This window comes from Symphodus melops (assembly GCF_947650265.1).
Source record: "Symphodus melops genome assembly, chromosome: 1".
Classification (NCBI taxonomy): Eukaryota; Metazoa; Chordata; class Actinopteri; order Labriformes; family Labridae; genus Symphodus; species Symphodus melops.
In genome coordinates this window covers 38,675,767-38,690,777 of record NC_136691.1, presented here as the reverse complement: position 1 = coordinate 38,690,777, position 15,011 = coordinate 38,675,767, and the positions used below count along the sequence as shown (strand labels likewise).

Sequence of the window (15,011 nt, the reverse complement as noted above, 5' to 3'; positions counted from 1 at the left end):
ATCCAACGCAGAGAAGATTTCCTGTCTGAAGTGAGTCACTTTCATAGGAACAATAGTTCAATTTGTGGTAAGATTCCAGTGATGGCGAGCAACTGTGCGCAGATTGAGATAAATGAAGTTCTCCTAAATAAAAGAATTACAAGTAAAAATGTTCTTTTTAAAACAACTGATAGCAGAGGTGTAAAGAGTCAGGAGTGGGAGGGAATATTCTTCTCATGAGTTTCTCATAGTGTATGTGTGGGTGGAAATGATGGGGTTGATTACTGAGTTGTTTAATGACAGGCTAATATTACCGGACATCTAATGACAATTTCAGCTACATTTTTTAAATGCTTAACATTGAACATTTAAGACCTATTTAAGGAAAAATAAGCATAAAAAAAGCACATTTCTTTTTAAAAATGATTGCCACATTTGATTGCAGAAGGACTCAATGAGGATTTATACCACAGCTACTTGTTGAGCAATATTCTAAAGAAGTTTCACAAAATAATTTTTGATTTGTGACAAATGCCATAACATTAAGCTAAATGTTTAGGTTTGTATCTCAGTGACCTTTCTTTGCAAATACAAGTTACCGGTAGTTGAATAAATGTGTATTATTTGTATCCACTCACATACAGACATCAAATGTGTTAATGCATGAGGTGCTGGTGGTATGGTGGTATAGTGGTTAGTGCGGGCTCCATGTACGGAGGCTGTGGTCCTCAAAGCAGACGGACTGGGTTTGAATCCGACCTTCTGCTCCTCTTCCCTTTGTCTTTCCCTGATTTCTGACTCCATCCTGTCTCTAAAATAAGGGCAAAGTAGCAGACAAATAAGTCTTCATGCATTGTTCTTGAACAGACTTCATTAAAAAAAAAAAAAAAAAAAAGATTATAAAAGTAATTTTGAGGTTAGCAAGGCTTTGAATGATAGACCTTTAAACCCCTTTTTTCATGCAGTTTTTTTTTTTTTTTTACAGCAATCCTATTTTTCAGTTACAGGGCAAATCTTTTGTCATTGACAGAACTAAGATTCAATGTTTCGTGTGAAAATGAAACCTATGCATTAGAGGTGAATTCCCCAGCTGTTCGCTCATTCCAGGAAACTGATTGAAGAGAACAGACTGAGTGTGTGAACGACTGGGTTCCTGTTAGATCTCTGAAAATCCCTAAAGACTTTCTTTCATTATCTGCAGGTAGCCTGTACTGTGCTACAGCCAGCTTATAAGAGAAGACATGACACCAGTGCTTGTTTGTTTGTTTTATTATGAAGAATATGCATTACAATAGACTCTGGGGGGAAAAAAACATGAATGCAGTGGAAACATGATGCCCTTTTTTCAAATTCATGATCAATTTTTAAATTCTGTCCACTGAGCTAAAAGCTTAAAAGAGCAAGGGTTTCTTTCAATAATAAAAAAAAAACAATTTTAAAGTTGCATAAATGTGGTTCTACTTTTCAGATTAATGTCACAGCTCACTGCATGTATCCCCCCCTCTTCAAGGCGCTGTGATACCACACACTTCTTATTGGAGATCTGTTCACACTGAAACTCAATCTCAGACCAGTGAGAGAGAGAAAGAAAAAAACGATAAATAAATCTCAATTATTAATTCTTTAGTTTGGCTCGACTCTGAAATGTTAGATATCTTGAACGTTTCATATGTTCAAATGAGAAAGGACTTGAAATGAAAATACGTTGCGTTACAAACTCACAGTCAGAGAGGAATTCAACCGTTTGACGCATCCCCACTAAAGTGGACCACCCAGAGCACAGCAAACATCTGATTTGAATATTCTCTTTAACCACAATCAGATCAGTACTAAAGCAAGGTATGATATTCACACAGGATGCAGATTCAATCACATCAAATAATTAGAATAATTCAGTCTGTTGGTAAAGAAAGGCAACAACAAGGCAAAACGACTATACTGTATAGCTGGTACCACCATCTTTGTTTTCTGTCCCCCCCCTGAAATGTCCAGGAGCATCTGCTACAAGTACAAAAATAATAATAATAATACCTGAAATAGAACTGAAGTCACTTTGTAAGGAATGCTAACTAGAAGTGCCGTCACAATTTTAAGACATAACAAAAGGCTGATATCGTACTGCATCACATTGAAAGGTAAAGAGACTTAAGTTTTGGTCGTCCTAGGGGTTTTCACAAATCCCTAAACTATGCCATCAGTTGCTCACAACATCAACAAATTAAAAAAGGAATCACTTGCTTGAAATGAGGAAAGACTTTTAAAAGTTTCTGGACCATGATTACCGTCCAACCATTGGTCCGTGATGTGGAGGATCATTTGCTCTGCTTCAGCCTGAGCCGCTCACAGGTGTGGGAGGACTTAACTGCGGCGTGTTGTTTTACCGCAGCGGTCCTCTGCCAGGGCTGCCACAGTGATAATCTGGGGTTTCAGTGGAGGGGGCTGGAGCGACTCGCTGGGCTAGATGAGCTCAACGTAATTGGCGGGGAACATTCCAAAGTTACCGTCTGGTGCGTAGCCTCGCCACCAGCCCTCGTCTATCATCTCGATCCCGGTGATGATATCGTCAGGATCGAATGAGACCTCTGTGTCGTCGGCTGAAGAGGAAGAGCGGCAAATTGTTACTGAATAATGTACAGGTAACATTCATTACAATATTAAGACGTTTCCGTAGCTCCTCACCAAAGATAAACAAGACTTTAAATGCTATTCAATCCAAATGCATCGGATAGTGACACGTTAGCCTCGGTACAGCTTGAATTTCTATGGTGAGATTCAATGTTATGGGTTCATAACTATACCATGGCTGCTGGGAGAGCTGTACATTTTAAATGACCTGCCAATGTAGAAACTCACCAGCCTGGTAGTCATACAAGGCTCTGGCACAGATGCCTCTGTCTGCCGTCTCCTCTGCGGTCACCTCGTTGGAGTTATTCTCCTCCACCTGTGAGAGGAGTGTGGGTAAAGATGTGTTTCAGGATCCTTTCAAATTAAAGCAGTGATTGCATTTCCTGATCAGATAAGGAAAACACTCACCTGAGCAGGCTCTTCATATGCTGCCTCTTGGATAAAGGATTTGGCAACTGGTCCATCCTCTGAAAAGAGAGCTTCCAGTCAGAACGAGTGTGCATTAACTGAGCTGTCTGCTATCTTCCAGCAGGTGGCAGCAGCTGATCCTGGCAGCGCCGTTTGACTAGTAGAGATGAATGTGCATACTACAGCATTTCTTTAAAAGCAAATGGGAGGGTTTTGGAAGCGAAGGCATGAGGGATTAAAAACGGAGACTGGTTGTGTGAAATGAGCCCCACCTTCAGGCTGCTCCGGGGGAGTCACCTCAGGCTCGTCATACTCACACCTGGACTGTCCATCATCCACGTCAGGCTCTTATCACCCAAAACACAAGCACAGACATGCATGGAGACAGAGGAACACAAACACAAGTCCACACAGGCGGAAAACCGACACCGACAGCATTCTTTACGAGTAACTCAACACAACAACAATCTGGAAGTTTCTCTGCCAACAGAACGGAAGACTTGAGTTCATGATTTGAATGGATGTGATGAGGATGACAAAGAAACAACAAAAGGAAGTGAAGCATGCGGACTGAAGAATGAAGCTGTCACCCAAACTCTGTACATATCCTGGTGAAGTGTTTGTGTGTGTGTGTGTGTGTGTAAGCTCCCACCTGTGGCGGGGACAGGAGAGGCGGAGCCTGCTGGCACAGGAGAAGCTTGGCGCTGCTGAGGTGAGCTGGCTCGCTCAGACTCATACATGGGCTTTGACAGAAAAGGGCTTTGCAGACGCCCTGAGCAGAGACACACACGGAGCCCCCGAAACATGCCGAGATACAGAACAAATGGACGAGAGAGAGAGAGAGAGAGAGGAGAAAAGAAAGAAAGAAAAAAAAAACAGAGCAGACATGTTGAGCGGAAGAAGAGCAGACACCATGATGGACAATGAAACCACGAGACGGTCTGATGGAGAGTTAGGGCTTTGAATAAGCCAGCGTTTACCACACCTACCGCGACCTCAGAGAAGAGGCTGACAGAGCTTTGCAGTGATGCAGGAAGGCCAGTTAAGAGTTTGAATAAATGGGGGGGGGGGGGGGGTCATTGTGGGTGCACGGGTGATACCTGGCTGTGGGCTGGCAGGGGCAGCAGAGGGGGCGTCTGAGTCGCTGGGAGTGATTCCCCTCTCTCGCTGCTTGAACATCTCTCTGGGGTTCATGGCACGCTGAGAGATGACAGAAGCTGCCTCCTATAGAAAAAGAAAGTGAACAGTATGCACAATTACAAACCACATGTTAGAAATAATGTGGGGGCTGAGAGACGCACAACAGAGCTGAGGGGAGCCTGATGTCCGTAAATGATCACAGAGGAAGGAAGCGGATTGAGCAGTAAAGACTAAAGAGACAGTTGGGTTACGTTTTGCGTTGAAGAAGAAGAAAAGTGTTTGGTTTTGGTCAAGCAAAGAGAGTAGTCTGTCCAGAAGAGAGCTCTTTTGGGAAGGGGAACTCACGTTGGCCTTTTCCACAGATTCACCTCTCCTGACTGCTTTCCTCTGGGCCGTCTGCTCCTCCTCCTGCTCCTCCTGATGATGTCAGTATAAATGTTGGATCTGCTCATATTAGCTACCTTCCTAACCGAAGTGTGCCCTACCTAAACTTAATTTCAGCTGCTCGGTGTGAAAATGACTTCACGTAGGGAACCCACTGACTTATAGTGCAAAGCATCGGGACAGTAAAACACTTACATAGCGTTGTTTCTCCTGCTCTTTACTCACAGACTCCAGCTTCTGCTGGTACTTCCTGTTAGACAAATAAGCGTTTAGAAGACGTGAGAAGTGGGACTTGAAACATTTTATAGTTGTTGTTAAAAAAAAAAAGTCCCTATCTGGGTTTTTTCTTCAGCAGAAACCTACTTTTGTTGCTCAAGTTCAGAAGCTCTCTCCTTGTCCTTTTTGTCCCTCTGTGCCGCCTCCTTTGCCTCTCGGTCTTTCCTCTCCTTCTCCAGCCGCTGGCGGTCCTCGTCTGCCTTGTGGCGCTCCTCCTGGCGACGTTTCTCCTCGTCTTTCTGAAAGCCAGGCAGATCAGAAGGGTCAGCGTTCGACTCTATTTACAAAATGACTTTGGTCGTAAAGAAATATTCTAGAATAGTAAATGAACATCAAAAAGCTGCAAAGCAATGAGCACCAACTTTCTTGAGCCGAGAGTGCAAACAAAACACATTGGCTGACTGAAGTTAAAGAGAGAACTAGATGTTAAATATCACAAAAGTGCTTATCCCAAGGGAAATGTGCGGAGTTCTTCAAAAATAAGGAATTAGAGGACGGGATTTTGTCAGAGATGTTTGAAGCACTAAGTTGAAGCGTCTTACCTCTGCCTGAGCCCAGAAGGTGTCTTTGTTGGTCTTCCTGATCTCTGACATGGCGTTGGTCTTCTGGTACACTGATCCCTACACGACAGAGGAGAACTCTCCAGATCACTAACCTAATCCATATCTTTTAATTACAACTACATACTACACAGTCATCACCCATTCATTTATATTTAAAAGATAACCACACATTTGGTAAAATTATCGATGAATTATGTTACTGATTACACATTAGGAGTCATTTTGTATACTCCATTAGATATTATACAGTGGTTGATTTCACTTGTGAAGACAGCATGACTGACAATCAGGAAAGACAAATAACTGTTCTTTAAATTAAGGTCATTCCTCTCAGCCTCCTTTTTCCAAATATTTCTTCTTGTTTTGACAAACGGTTTTCAGTGTGGAGAAGTGCTGGCTTAATGGGCAGTCCGAAACAAAAGAGAAAAAAACAAACATTTGAAAAACAAATCCATGTTTAAGGAGGAGATTAGGGAGCAGAGTTAAGATCTAGCCCTCTGTTTATGTGTCTCTCATGAAGCATAAGCAAACACTCTTGCATACCACGGGGCCCTGAGGACCGCTGTCCTGGAAGCGGCTCGAGGCTTCTTTGTGGAAGCTGTAGTTTGCTCCTGAGGCTTTGGCCACCTTCTGTATGATCGCTTCAGGTTCCACGTCCTCCTCCGCTCTGGCGTTTATTGTGACATGGGCCCCCTGAGACAGCAAGGGATAAAAAGCTCTTAAAGTGCTCTGTTGAATGACTTAATGCACACACCACCCCAGAGTTTGTTTATATTTGTTTGCTGGTGTGGTGTGAATGACTCAGACTAATCCAATAAAGCTGGTGCATTATTCAAAGATTTTCTGCAGCTTGCTGAGCAGCATTTTCTCCTTTGTGTTTCTTTATTGTAAGACATCCTTTAAATTCAATTCGGCGCACAAATAACCTCCTAGAGACCAAATTAAAATGTGCATTTAAAGTAGACTCAGCGTGTGAGTGCAGTGTTACCCTCAGAAAATTGGCCATAGAGCTGACGTGATTTGCACAAATTCCTTTCCTGGCGTCCTTCACTCCTTCTCCGGTCTGAAACACAAATAATAATCTACAAGTTTAAAAAGACAGCGGCACAAAGAGGACAGGCGAATGTAAAAGAGTTCATTACGGCACACACCCAGTTGATGAGGACATATTTGGGCAGACCAGAGTTTGGATCCTGGACTCGGCAGAAAGCGTACATCACTTTTCCACTGTTCAGCTCCTCAACCAGCTCCTCCAGTCCTCCATCTGATACATAAACATTGTGGAAAATCCAAATGGTTTCTGTGGTTAGTTGAGTAACTGCAGATTCTTTTTTTTCTCTTTACAAATGATGGGGTGAGAAAGCAGAGGCAAGCATTCCTATTGTGCTGATGTTCCAGTCGTGCAGCTGTATGCTGACAATGAAATTCCTGCACACATCTGATCATATCGAGTTCAGATTATAACGTGATAGCAAAATCTACTCAGTTACTCACCCCCCTTCTCTGCCAGGCGGATGTCATTACTGTTGCCCTCGTAAGTGAACAAGGCCCTGTGGAAAACACAAGACGGAGAATCTAAAACCGGCTGAACAGATCACACAGAGGGACAGGGCCGGGACTGATTCAGAGGTTGATGTGTGTTAACACTAAACTAAACAGTGGATGCTCTGTACACAGATTTTAAGAAACCTTCACCCATGACCCTTCTCCAACAGGTTACATATCACAGGATGAGAGTCAGAACAAAAACAAGTTTCTCTGCAGTTTTCATCCTATCTTAAATCAGGCCTGTAAGTACTGTCTCCTTGATAACGAATTATATAAACAGATTTACAAATTCTGATCTTTCTCCGGTAAAGGTACATTTTTCATCAGCATGGAGGCCTTTAAACAAGAATTTGCTCTTCAGGTTAATAAATGAATCTTAATGACGTGTGGTGAGGACAAACTGTTTTCTTGGTTAAGTAGGTATGAGAAGTTATCTTTTTTTCTAAACACTGAATATAAACTAAATAGGAGATTATTATTATTTCAGGTTAACTTGAATGAATAAGGGCAAGTGTTGTAGTCCATCATAAAATACATTTGTATGCAAATCTATAAAAGGCATGATGTAGCAGACTTCTGGAAAGAAGCCAAAAGGAGCAAAACACCTGCTGGGTTAAAACTCTGCAGTAAGCAGTATTGTTGTTTTTTGTTTGTTTTTGTTTTTGAAGATGAAAGCAAACCGAGGACAGCTAGTTGGAAATAGTAAGTCACTAAAAGAAGCAACTCTGATCTGCTGTTTTCACAAGTACTCTTACATTCATTAATTTGACAAAAAAAGGAGGCACAAGAAGCCGTCATTGAATCTTTGGATGCATCAGGATTGAACATCGTCAAATAAAGGTAGGTGATAACTGCATCACTCACAAGATTATTCAGGTCATCTCACTCACACACCTCCCTGCACAATTACAGCTTTGGACTATTTAATCATTAAATGTAGGTCAACCTTAAACACTACTAGCTCCAGTCAACAGGTTTCACAGAAGTGTTAAATAAGAGGAAGTTCCTGGATTTGACTGTCAGTTTACTTCTCATATCTTCTCAGGAAGTAGGTGATAAGACTTACCAATACAGTCATTATTTAATTACTACAAAGCTGATTAAAAGTACATCACTGAAGAGGCCTTTTAATGTGGCAGTGTGCCTAATTAAACATGTTAGGAGCTGCTCTGTTAGCTCGTGTTTAGCATTATGGCTTATGGTACTTATAAAAAGATAAATGTACACGTACACACAGCTGTAATTAACTCCAGCTGTCAACACCTTGATAAGTAGAAGTTCTGCTGTGTATAACAGAGTACCATTAAATCAAAGGTTAAGTTCATCTCACGGTGGTTTCACATTAACTTACTGACGACTGGCTCAATGCTAGCACACAACCCTGCTAACACAGCGCCTGCTGCATGAAGATAACGCTGTTTTATTAATGCTGTTCCTTACCAGTTGGTATTGGATTTTTCATCTACCACCTCTTTGAATGCAGCCGTCAATGCAGGGCCATTTTTGCTGAGGTTTACTGCCATCGTTTTGCTGAGTGCAGCTAGCCAGCTAGCTATCCGGGATGCGCCCTTCCTACTGGAGGAGTGGCGATGATAAGGCAGCCTGTACAGGAAGCTCGATTCAGTGAAGGTATCCTTGATAAGGTCACCGGCACACACAGGAAGAGCGGAGCTTGTTTTAGTTTTCATTCTTTTAAACCAGCTATGAATTGGTGAAACTTAATAATGAAGATGCACCAAACCATCACTTTAGGAAGGTTTATTTTACACTGAAAGGTCGCTCTGTACAAAGACGTTTGTTAGCACCGCAAAATCCTGAAATTAGACTTCAGTGAATCAAACACACCATCGGGAGCAGCGACCCTAAACAGTAAACTTTTCAGTAGAAACAACCACACGACATGTACAGTTTATCTGTATTTGTTCCGATAATTTACTGCATTATTTATGGTAATTTTAAGGCATTTTATACAATCAATACACCGCTTGTCTTAATGTATTCCTCTGAAGCCCAATCTCATCACTGGGATAGGAAACCAATAGACTGCCCATTATAAGGAAAACCTCCGTCATATATTCATTTGAAACTTTCTACGGAACAAAAGGTATCTTATTATACTGACAGTTTCTCCCTTTTAAGTCATTATCTTGACATAGCCTATACGAGGTTGTTTTAGGAAACTAATGTATTATTTTGATAAACTGATGTCAAGATAATTTTGTTGAAAAAAGGTCAACTACTTTGTTCATACTCATTTTTTTGTGACTTCTGAGACATTCATTTTCATGACAGGTATCATGATTCGTTTTATCTGTCCACTGGTTTTTTTTTCTTCAGCATGAAAACACAAAAAATGACTGCAGACGATGGTAAACCAAAATGAACTTTATTCATGTAATGACAAGGTCTATAGTTATTTAGTGTAGGCTATGTGAGGACTTGTGGACGTTCATGGTGGCAGTTCAAGCATATATATTCGAGATTTAAGGATGCAAAAGGCTCGTCCTGCACTCAGCAGAAAGCCAGGCTGATATTTTTAACAGAAATATTGGTGCTGTTCAAGCAGCTGTTCAGTGTCTGCTGATGAAATGACTCACCCGTTTGGGGGATACAGCCCTGATAGCAAGTTTACAGTTTATGATGATGTTCTCTTTATATATACACACACACAGAATGAAGGTTAAGGCTATAATTTCAGTCAGAGGTGTTAGGCAGATGAATTGTAACGGAATCCCTGATATCTGGCAAATGGCTGTGAGAAGGTTCACCAGAGTGCAAAGCATGCCAAGCTGCCTATATATAAACGATTGAGCACACTGGACAAAGGGAGTCAATGTCACATCACTCACATGATGAATTGAGGCTGCATTCAGTTGTACAATTGGAAGATATTCAGCTTTCAAATAAATAAATTAGCCAGATGAACAAACGACGATGCACACAAAGTTTGAACTAGAACTATCCCACATCTTTTTCAATTGTGGTGTAGCAGCAAAACAATCACTGCATTGAGAGGTTATCAATTCTTCACCTTTTAGTTTTTTTCTACAGCTGCTAATAGTGGTGAAACTATATTTGGAGCCTAAACCATGTTAATTTTACAATCAAGCTTCAATAATTTTCATGCTTTACTGTGGACCATATTGGATTATTCCTCTCATTAATGCCTCAATAGCTGAATTGATTCCCAACATCAAATAATTCCCTTTATATTGGCAGCATCAGCACATTATCTGCCAAGATTAATCCCCCCCCAGCATTTTCTAACTACTTCGGTCACAATGGATCATAAAACTAATATCACATTGTACATTATGACACATCACAATCATATTTTTGAATTTTGGTGACTTGAATGAAAAGAAAAAGAATGGCCTTAAACGAAAGCTTTTAAAGATACAATGCAAAGGTCTCAAAGATTTGTACCCGGACAGAATGGTTTGGCTGTAAATGTGATGAGCCACGACATGAAATCAAAGTTTGCAAACCTGATAATCAAAATGAATTTAAACATTTTGACAAACTTTTATTTTACCAAATATTTAAAGCAAAGTACACTGAATGTTTATGTATTCATTCAGCTCAAGCAACAAAAAACATATTTCTTCAAATCACAAGTTTCTTCTAAATGTCTGAGTTCCCATTTTAAGTGACACGAGCTGTTAGCAAAGGCCATTTTAATCCAGAGAAAAAGTAGTGTTTGAAAACAGTTCAAAATAAATCAAAAGGTAACAACAGAGTGGAGTGAGATAATAAAAACCATATCTGTGACAAAATAATAGTACTAGGACAGTATGAAAATAGAAAATCAGGGCCTCAACAGAAAGAACACCAGGAGTGCTGATCTGTCTTTAATTACTTGTCCAACTCCTCAGGGAAGCACAGGTTTTCTTTACAAACCACTGAAGTAAGATTAGTTAGATTTGAAGTAGTTCTGATGATATGAGCCCTGGTCATCTTTCTCACCATGGTCACTGCATGTATTTAGGCTGATGATTATGTTGAGATACCTGAGTAACTGCACTGAGGAGGTGGCACACAGCTTGGGTAGCCAAAGAGAAGCTGTGTTTATAACTACACAACAAGTGACAAATCAAACAGTAGTATTTGATGCACTATGGACACCAGCTGTAGCTGGTTACTGTCATGGGATATGAGAGCAATCACAGCATGTGTGACAAAAACGGAAGTTGACATTCAACCTCTGGAGCAAAACCGCTACTCAAGGGCTAGCCAGCTTCAGAAAGCAGCTATCAGTTGTAGTTAAAACCTTTTAATACTGTTGCTTTTGAGATGCAGCGGGAGAAAGAGACCAATGATTCTTTAAATGTTCACATTGTTTGGGGGTAGAGACAGTATGTGCCAACAGATCTGTTGCTGGTAATGGCACTGCACCATTTTACGTTGAACAGGGAACATTCTGCCTCAATTGCACATTTACCGAAAAAATAACAACACAGAAAGGCCACTAAATACATGGAAGTACAGTAAGAACAAGACATCCAGTGGGACACAGACAGTACCTCTGAAATGAAGGGAGACCAAATCTCCTAAAGTAATCCAACATTTTGCTTCTGACTAGCAAGACGATATGACTCACTGACAGTGAAAATGATAAATAGCAACTTAATAGTGATAATCACAATGGCAGGAGTAACAGTTTAAAGTCTGAAAGTGGCGGTATGGGCTGTGAAAAGTTTCCGGTATTCCATATGGGATTGCTTTAAGGAGCCCATCAGGTCCTGCTCAGCAGTTCCATTCATGAAGGACAGCTCATGGTAGCAGCTCAGCACATGGAAAGCCAAGTGGCACTGTACCTCATTGTTAAGCTTCCTCCTCCAAAAGAAAGGACTAGTTTTTTTCCCCCCTCTGTTGCTCATTTGCCTCAAGTTACAAATCAAACGTGTTTCTTTTGTTCTCATTCGTGTTTCGATCTCCCCCAGTGTTCTCACATAGCGTACTTCTGCGTCCAGTCTCTTGCTAATTTGTTGTACCTGTGAAACACAAGCAAATATGGAGACTGGTCAGAGAAATGATACAGAGCCTTATCTTCAAAAACAACGAGTCAATGTTGACAATGAGTGAAGGGGAAAGATACAGTGAATCACATGAATGTTTCACACTCACTTTTCTCTGTCAGCCTTGTACGTATGGGCAATCTCTGGTACCAGGGGATCATCCGGGTTTGGATCACAAAGAAGAGAGCAGATAGACAATAATACTGTGGAGGAAGGAATCAAACAAAGTGTTACATTTACATGAAAAGGATCTCAATGTTAAAAAGACAGTTTTATTGGCCATGGCTTCAGGCAACAAAGACAAATGCGCTTTTAAAGACCAAGCACAGCAAGTCGGGATTTTACACATTTTGTTTCAGATCACAATCTTGACAAGGGGTATTGATCAAAGATGTAATCAAATTTTACTAAGGGCGTTGCAATCTGTGCATTGCTTTGAATTGTTATGATCCAAAATGATGTACAAGTTTAAGTGCAAATATTGATCCTAGTAGCTAATGTACATTTTGCATCATCCAGTCAGGGTGAGCCATCTTCTTTGTGAAAAATACCCCGGTTAATTACATGCTCTGGGTGACACAGGCATAAATCTTACCTTTCGATACGGTAAGTGCAGGCGACCACTGTGATCTCAGTATGTCCAGACAAATACTCCCATTGCTATTGATATTGGGGTGGTAAATTTTGGTTGTAAATGCAACCTGTGACAAAACAGAAAAGAATGTTGAATATGTTTTACATGTTCAAATGAAGGGCTTGTTAGTTGACGTGAGATTAAAGTAAGTAAGTAAGTAAATAAGTAAGTAAGTGTGTGCGTGTGTGTGTGGCTCACCTTGGGTGGTTTGAATGGGTAGTCTGTCGGGAAGTGAATGGTGAGGAAAAACACTCCACTCTGATATGGGCTGTCGCTCTAAATATAGAATTCACATAGTTTCAGGACAGAAGCTTCATGGTTTTGTTGCTCAGCTCAATCATATTTACATGCCAAGATATAGTTTCACTTACCGGACCCATTATAGTTGCCTGCCAATGAAACACTGGGAATAAAGATTAATAAAGGAATTTAGAAAAAACGCTTGGTTACAACCTCTGGATGTATATTGACATAAGATAAATAAGGCAATAGGGCACAATTAAGTTCAGAGAAGATGTGAATGAGCTATTTTGTAAACAGCTTACAATCATCTCCCACTGGTCCAGCGGAGCACTGAGCAGGTGGGTCCCTCTGCAGGTCAGACAGTTCCTATTCAAGCCAAAAAATGACAAAAAATAAAAACAAACAATGAAATCTTCTTGAATTTACAAGTCAGTTGAATTAACTCTTGACTTTGCGAAAGCAAAACGAATTACACGTTTTAATTCAGTTCAAAGTGTGGTTGTTTTATATTTGTCAGATGTTGGTGATGTACATGAAAACACATTGTGCTTTAGTCCCAACACAACAGCAGCATTTCAAAGATAATGGATGATTTATAATTGCTTTGGAAAATCTTCTATTTATCTTGAGGGATCCAGGGAACAGGGACTTGCCTCTCAGATATGTAACTATAACTTAATCCATACTATGTCTGACTTTATGTAAAAATGGCTTACCTGACCTTTCAGATACAACAAAGATGCAGCATTATTGGCACTGGCAGCCATGTTAGCAGTAGTGGTTGCTAACATGTGAAAGATGCTTTCAGGACAGACGACTTCATTAACATTTTAGTCATCACCTGACTTAACCAGCAGATGTTAACAATATAACACAGCCACATAAACTGAATATGTCCAACCAACATTGCGGAGGATTAATAGACATTTCAAAATGACACATGTTGTGACACTGAGCAAAGACATTAAAACAACAGATGGATACATTTAAATTAAGCACATTAATTAACATGTCCTGGAAGGAAGCGTATCTATTCTGTTATATAAATACACACGGTGGCCTGCTCCAGTGGCCCATTTACCAATCCATATATGGAAACACCAGCAAGCAGCTGTCATTCACCGACCAGACGAATCATCAGCTGGACTGTGTGTGACCAACGACGAGGATACAGACAACCGACAAGCTACGAAATTAAGATTAATAATAATAAAAATAAAGCCTCCAGCTGTCAATCCAATAAAACCTTAACTTATCTTAATGCTGCGAAATGCCCTTTTAGCTTATTTTGTTACTGCTAACCATCGTTACTGAAGTACTCTTCTAAGATACCAAGCGTCCAAAATTAAATTAAAAAAAAAATTAAAATCAAAACAAGGCTCTGAAAAATAATGGCCTCGTTTATTGATAACCAGCAGTTACTGTAGCAATGCACCAACCGAGCCAGCAGCAGCTGTTAGCTCGTCTTTGTCTGTGAAATGTTTTTATAGGGAGCACAACAAATTACACAAGTTACACCAAGAAAAGGTAATAGGGCGGTTTACCATAAAGGAGCTTCTCGCATTCAGTCAAATGAGTTTACAACGAGACACAGAGAGTAACATAAAAGAAATACACACTCACCTTCTGAATTCTTTTCAACGCCATTGCATCAATGGCTATGCTAGGTAGCCTGTCAGCTAACAGTTAGCTCTTTACACATACAATTTGGTTTCTGTGGCCGCGTACTTACAAATCCCGAGCTACTAATAAGCCGAAAATTACGTCAAACATACATAAGAGTAGAAGCTTTTAATTACCACAACAACCTATACGAGAAACTGTGTGTCGATATTACTGCAACTAACGTTACATCAACGGATATATTTGCACTCTACTCTCATCCCTAGTCCTCTTCGTGCCGAGCCAACAGTCGCGGATTTTATCGCGAGATTTCGTTGTTTCAAAACGCGAGTGACAAGCACAGCTTCACAGCTCAATAAATCCACTCAGATTATTACACCATTACACTTATTTTGGCCTTTTTGACATGGTCTTAATAAATACAAATTCTGTGATTTTCAGTTATAATTATTAATTATCTGTATTGGTATTTTAATTTTTTTAAAACACTTCGTGTGACATCAAATTAAAACTTTACATTCACACCAATGAACCTTTCTGAATTGAATTGAATTATAGTGCTATAACTCA

The 15,011-nt window shown here is 40.3% G+C and overlaps 2 protein-coding genes across 6 annotated transcripts; both read right to left on the bottom strand.

The window, feature by feature from the left end:
* Nucleotides 1-1,230: 1,230 nt before the first annotated feature.
* dbnlb (drebrin-like b) lies at nucleotides 1,231-8,560 on the bottom strand. 4 transcript variants are annotated; one of them, XM_079344096.1, is made up of 15 exons: nucleotides 8,364-8,559; nucleotides 6,870-6,925; nucleotides 6,527-6,639; nucleotides 6,364-6,438; nucleotides 5,919-6,068; nucleotides 5,355-5,432; nucleotides 4,900-5,051; nucleotides 4,732-4,786; nucleotides 4,498-4,569; nucleotides 4,113-4,236; nucleotides 3,665-3,784; nucleotides 3,285-3,359; nucleotides 3,013-3,071; nucleotides 2,833-2,920; nucleotides 1,231-2,573 (listed from the first exon to the last, which is right to left on the bottom strand). In XM_079344096.1, exons 1-15 carry the CDS (start codon nucleotides 8,444-8,446, stop codon nucleotides 2,437-2,439), a joined length of 1,437 nt encoding a protein of 478 aa, XP_079200222.1. In that variant the 5' UTR covers nucleotides 8,447-8,559; the 3' UTR covers nucleotides 1,231-2,436. The 4 variants fall into 4 exon arrangements, with proteins under 4 accessions (XP_079200222.1, XP_079200223.1, XP_079200224.1 ...); XM_079344097.1 differs by lacking the exon at nucleotides 4,498-4,569 and having other exon boundaries at nucleotides 8,364-8,560; XM_079344098.1 differs by lacking the exon at nucleotides 3,665-3,784.
* Nucleotides 8,561-10,424: 1,864 nt separating this feature from the next.
* On the bottom strand, nucleotides 10,425-14,748 carry ube2d4 (ubiquitin conjugating enzyme E2 D4). Of its 2 annotated transcripts, none has more exons than XM_079361714.1 (7): nucleotides 14,442-14,748; nucleotides 13,121-13,184; nucleotides 12,947-12,978; nucleotides 12,774-12,851; nucleotides 12,537-12,642; nucleotides 12,051-12,144; nucleotides 10,425-11,917 (listed from the first exon to the last, which is right to left on the bottom strand). In XM_079361714.1, exons 1-7 carry the CDS (start codon nucleotides 14,463-14,465, stop codon nucleotides 11,872-11,874), a joined length of 444 nt encoding a protein of 147 aa, XP_079217840.1. In that variant the 5' UTR covers nucleotides 14,466-14,748; the 3' UTR covers nucleotides 10,425-11,871. The 2 variants fall into 2 exon arrangements, with proteins under 2 accessions (XP_079217840.1, XP_079217841.1); XM_079361715.1 differs by lacking the exon at nucleotides 14,442-14,748 and adding an exon at nucleotides 13,540-13,618.
* Nucleotides 14,749-15,011: the final 263 nt, after the last annotated feature.

Excerpts from the sequence above, each read along its gene's own strand:
- dbnlb (XM_079344096.1), bottom strand. The coding sequence starts at position 8,446 with ATGGCAGTAAACCTCAGCAAAAATGGCCCTGCATTGACGGCTGCATTC. Across the intron at positions 6,439-6,526 it reads AATATGTCCTCATCAACTGG|ACCGGAGAAGGAGTGAAGGA; the intron begins GTGTGTGCCGTA and ends TTTGTGTTTCAG. Across the intron at positions 2,574-2,832 it reads CTTGTATGACTACCAGGCTG|CCGACGACACAGAGGTCTCA; the intron begins GTGAGTTTCTAC and ends CTTCCTCTTCAG.
- ube2d4 (XM_079361714.1), bottom strand. The coding sequence starts at position 14,465 with ATGGCGTTGAAAAGAATTCAGAAG. Across the intron at positions 12,643-12,773 it reads ACCCATTCAAACCACCCAAG|GTTGCATTTACAACCAAAAT; the intron begins GTGAGCCACACA and ends GTTTTGTCACAG. Across the intron at positions 12,145-12,536 it reads TGCACTTACCGTATCGAAAG|TATTATTGTCTATCTGCTCT; the intron begins GTAAGATTTATG and ends CTTCCTCCACAG.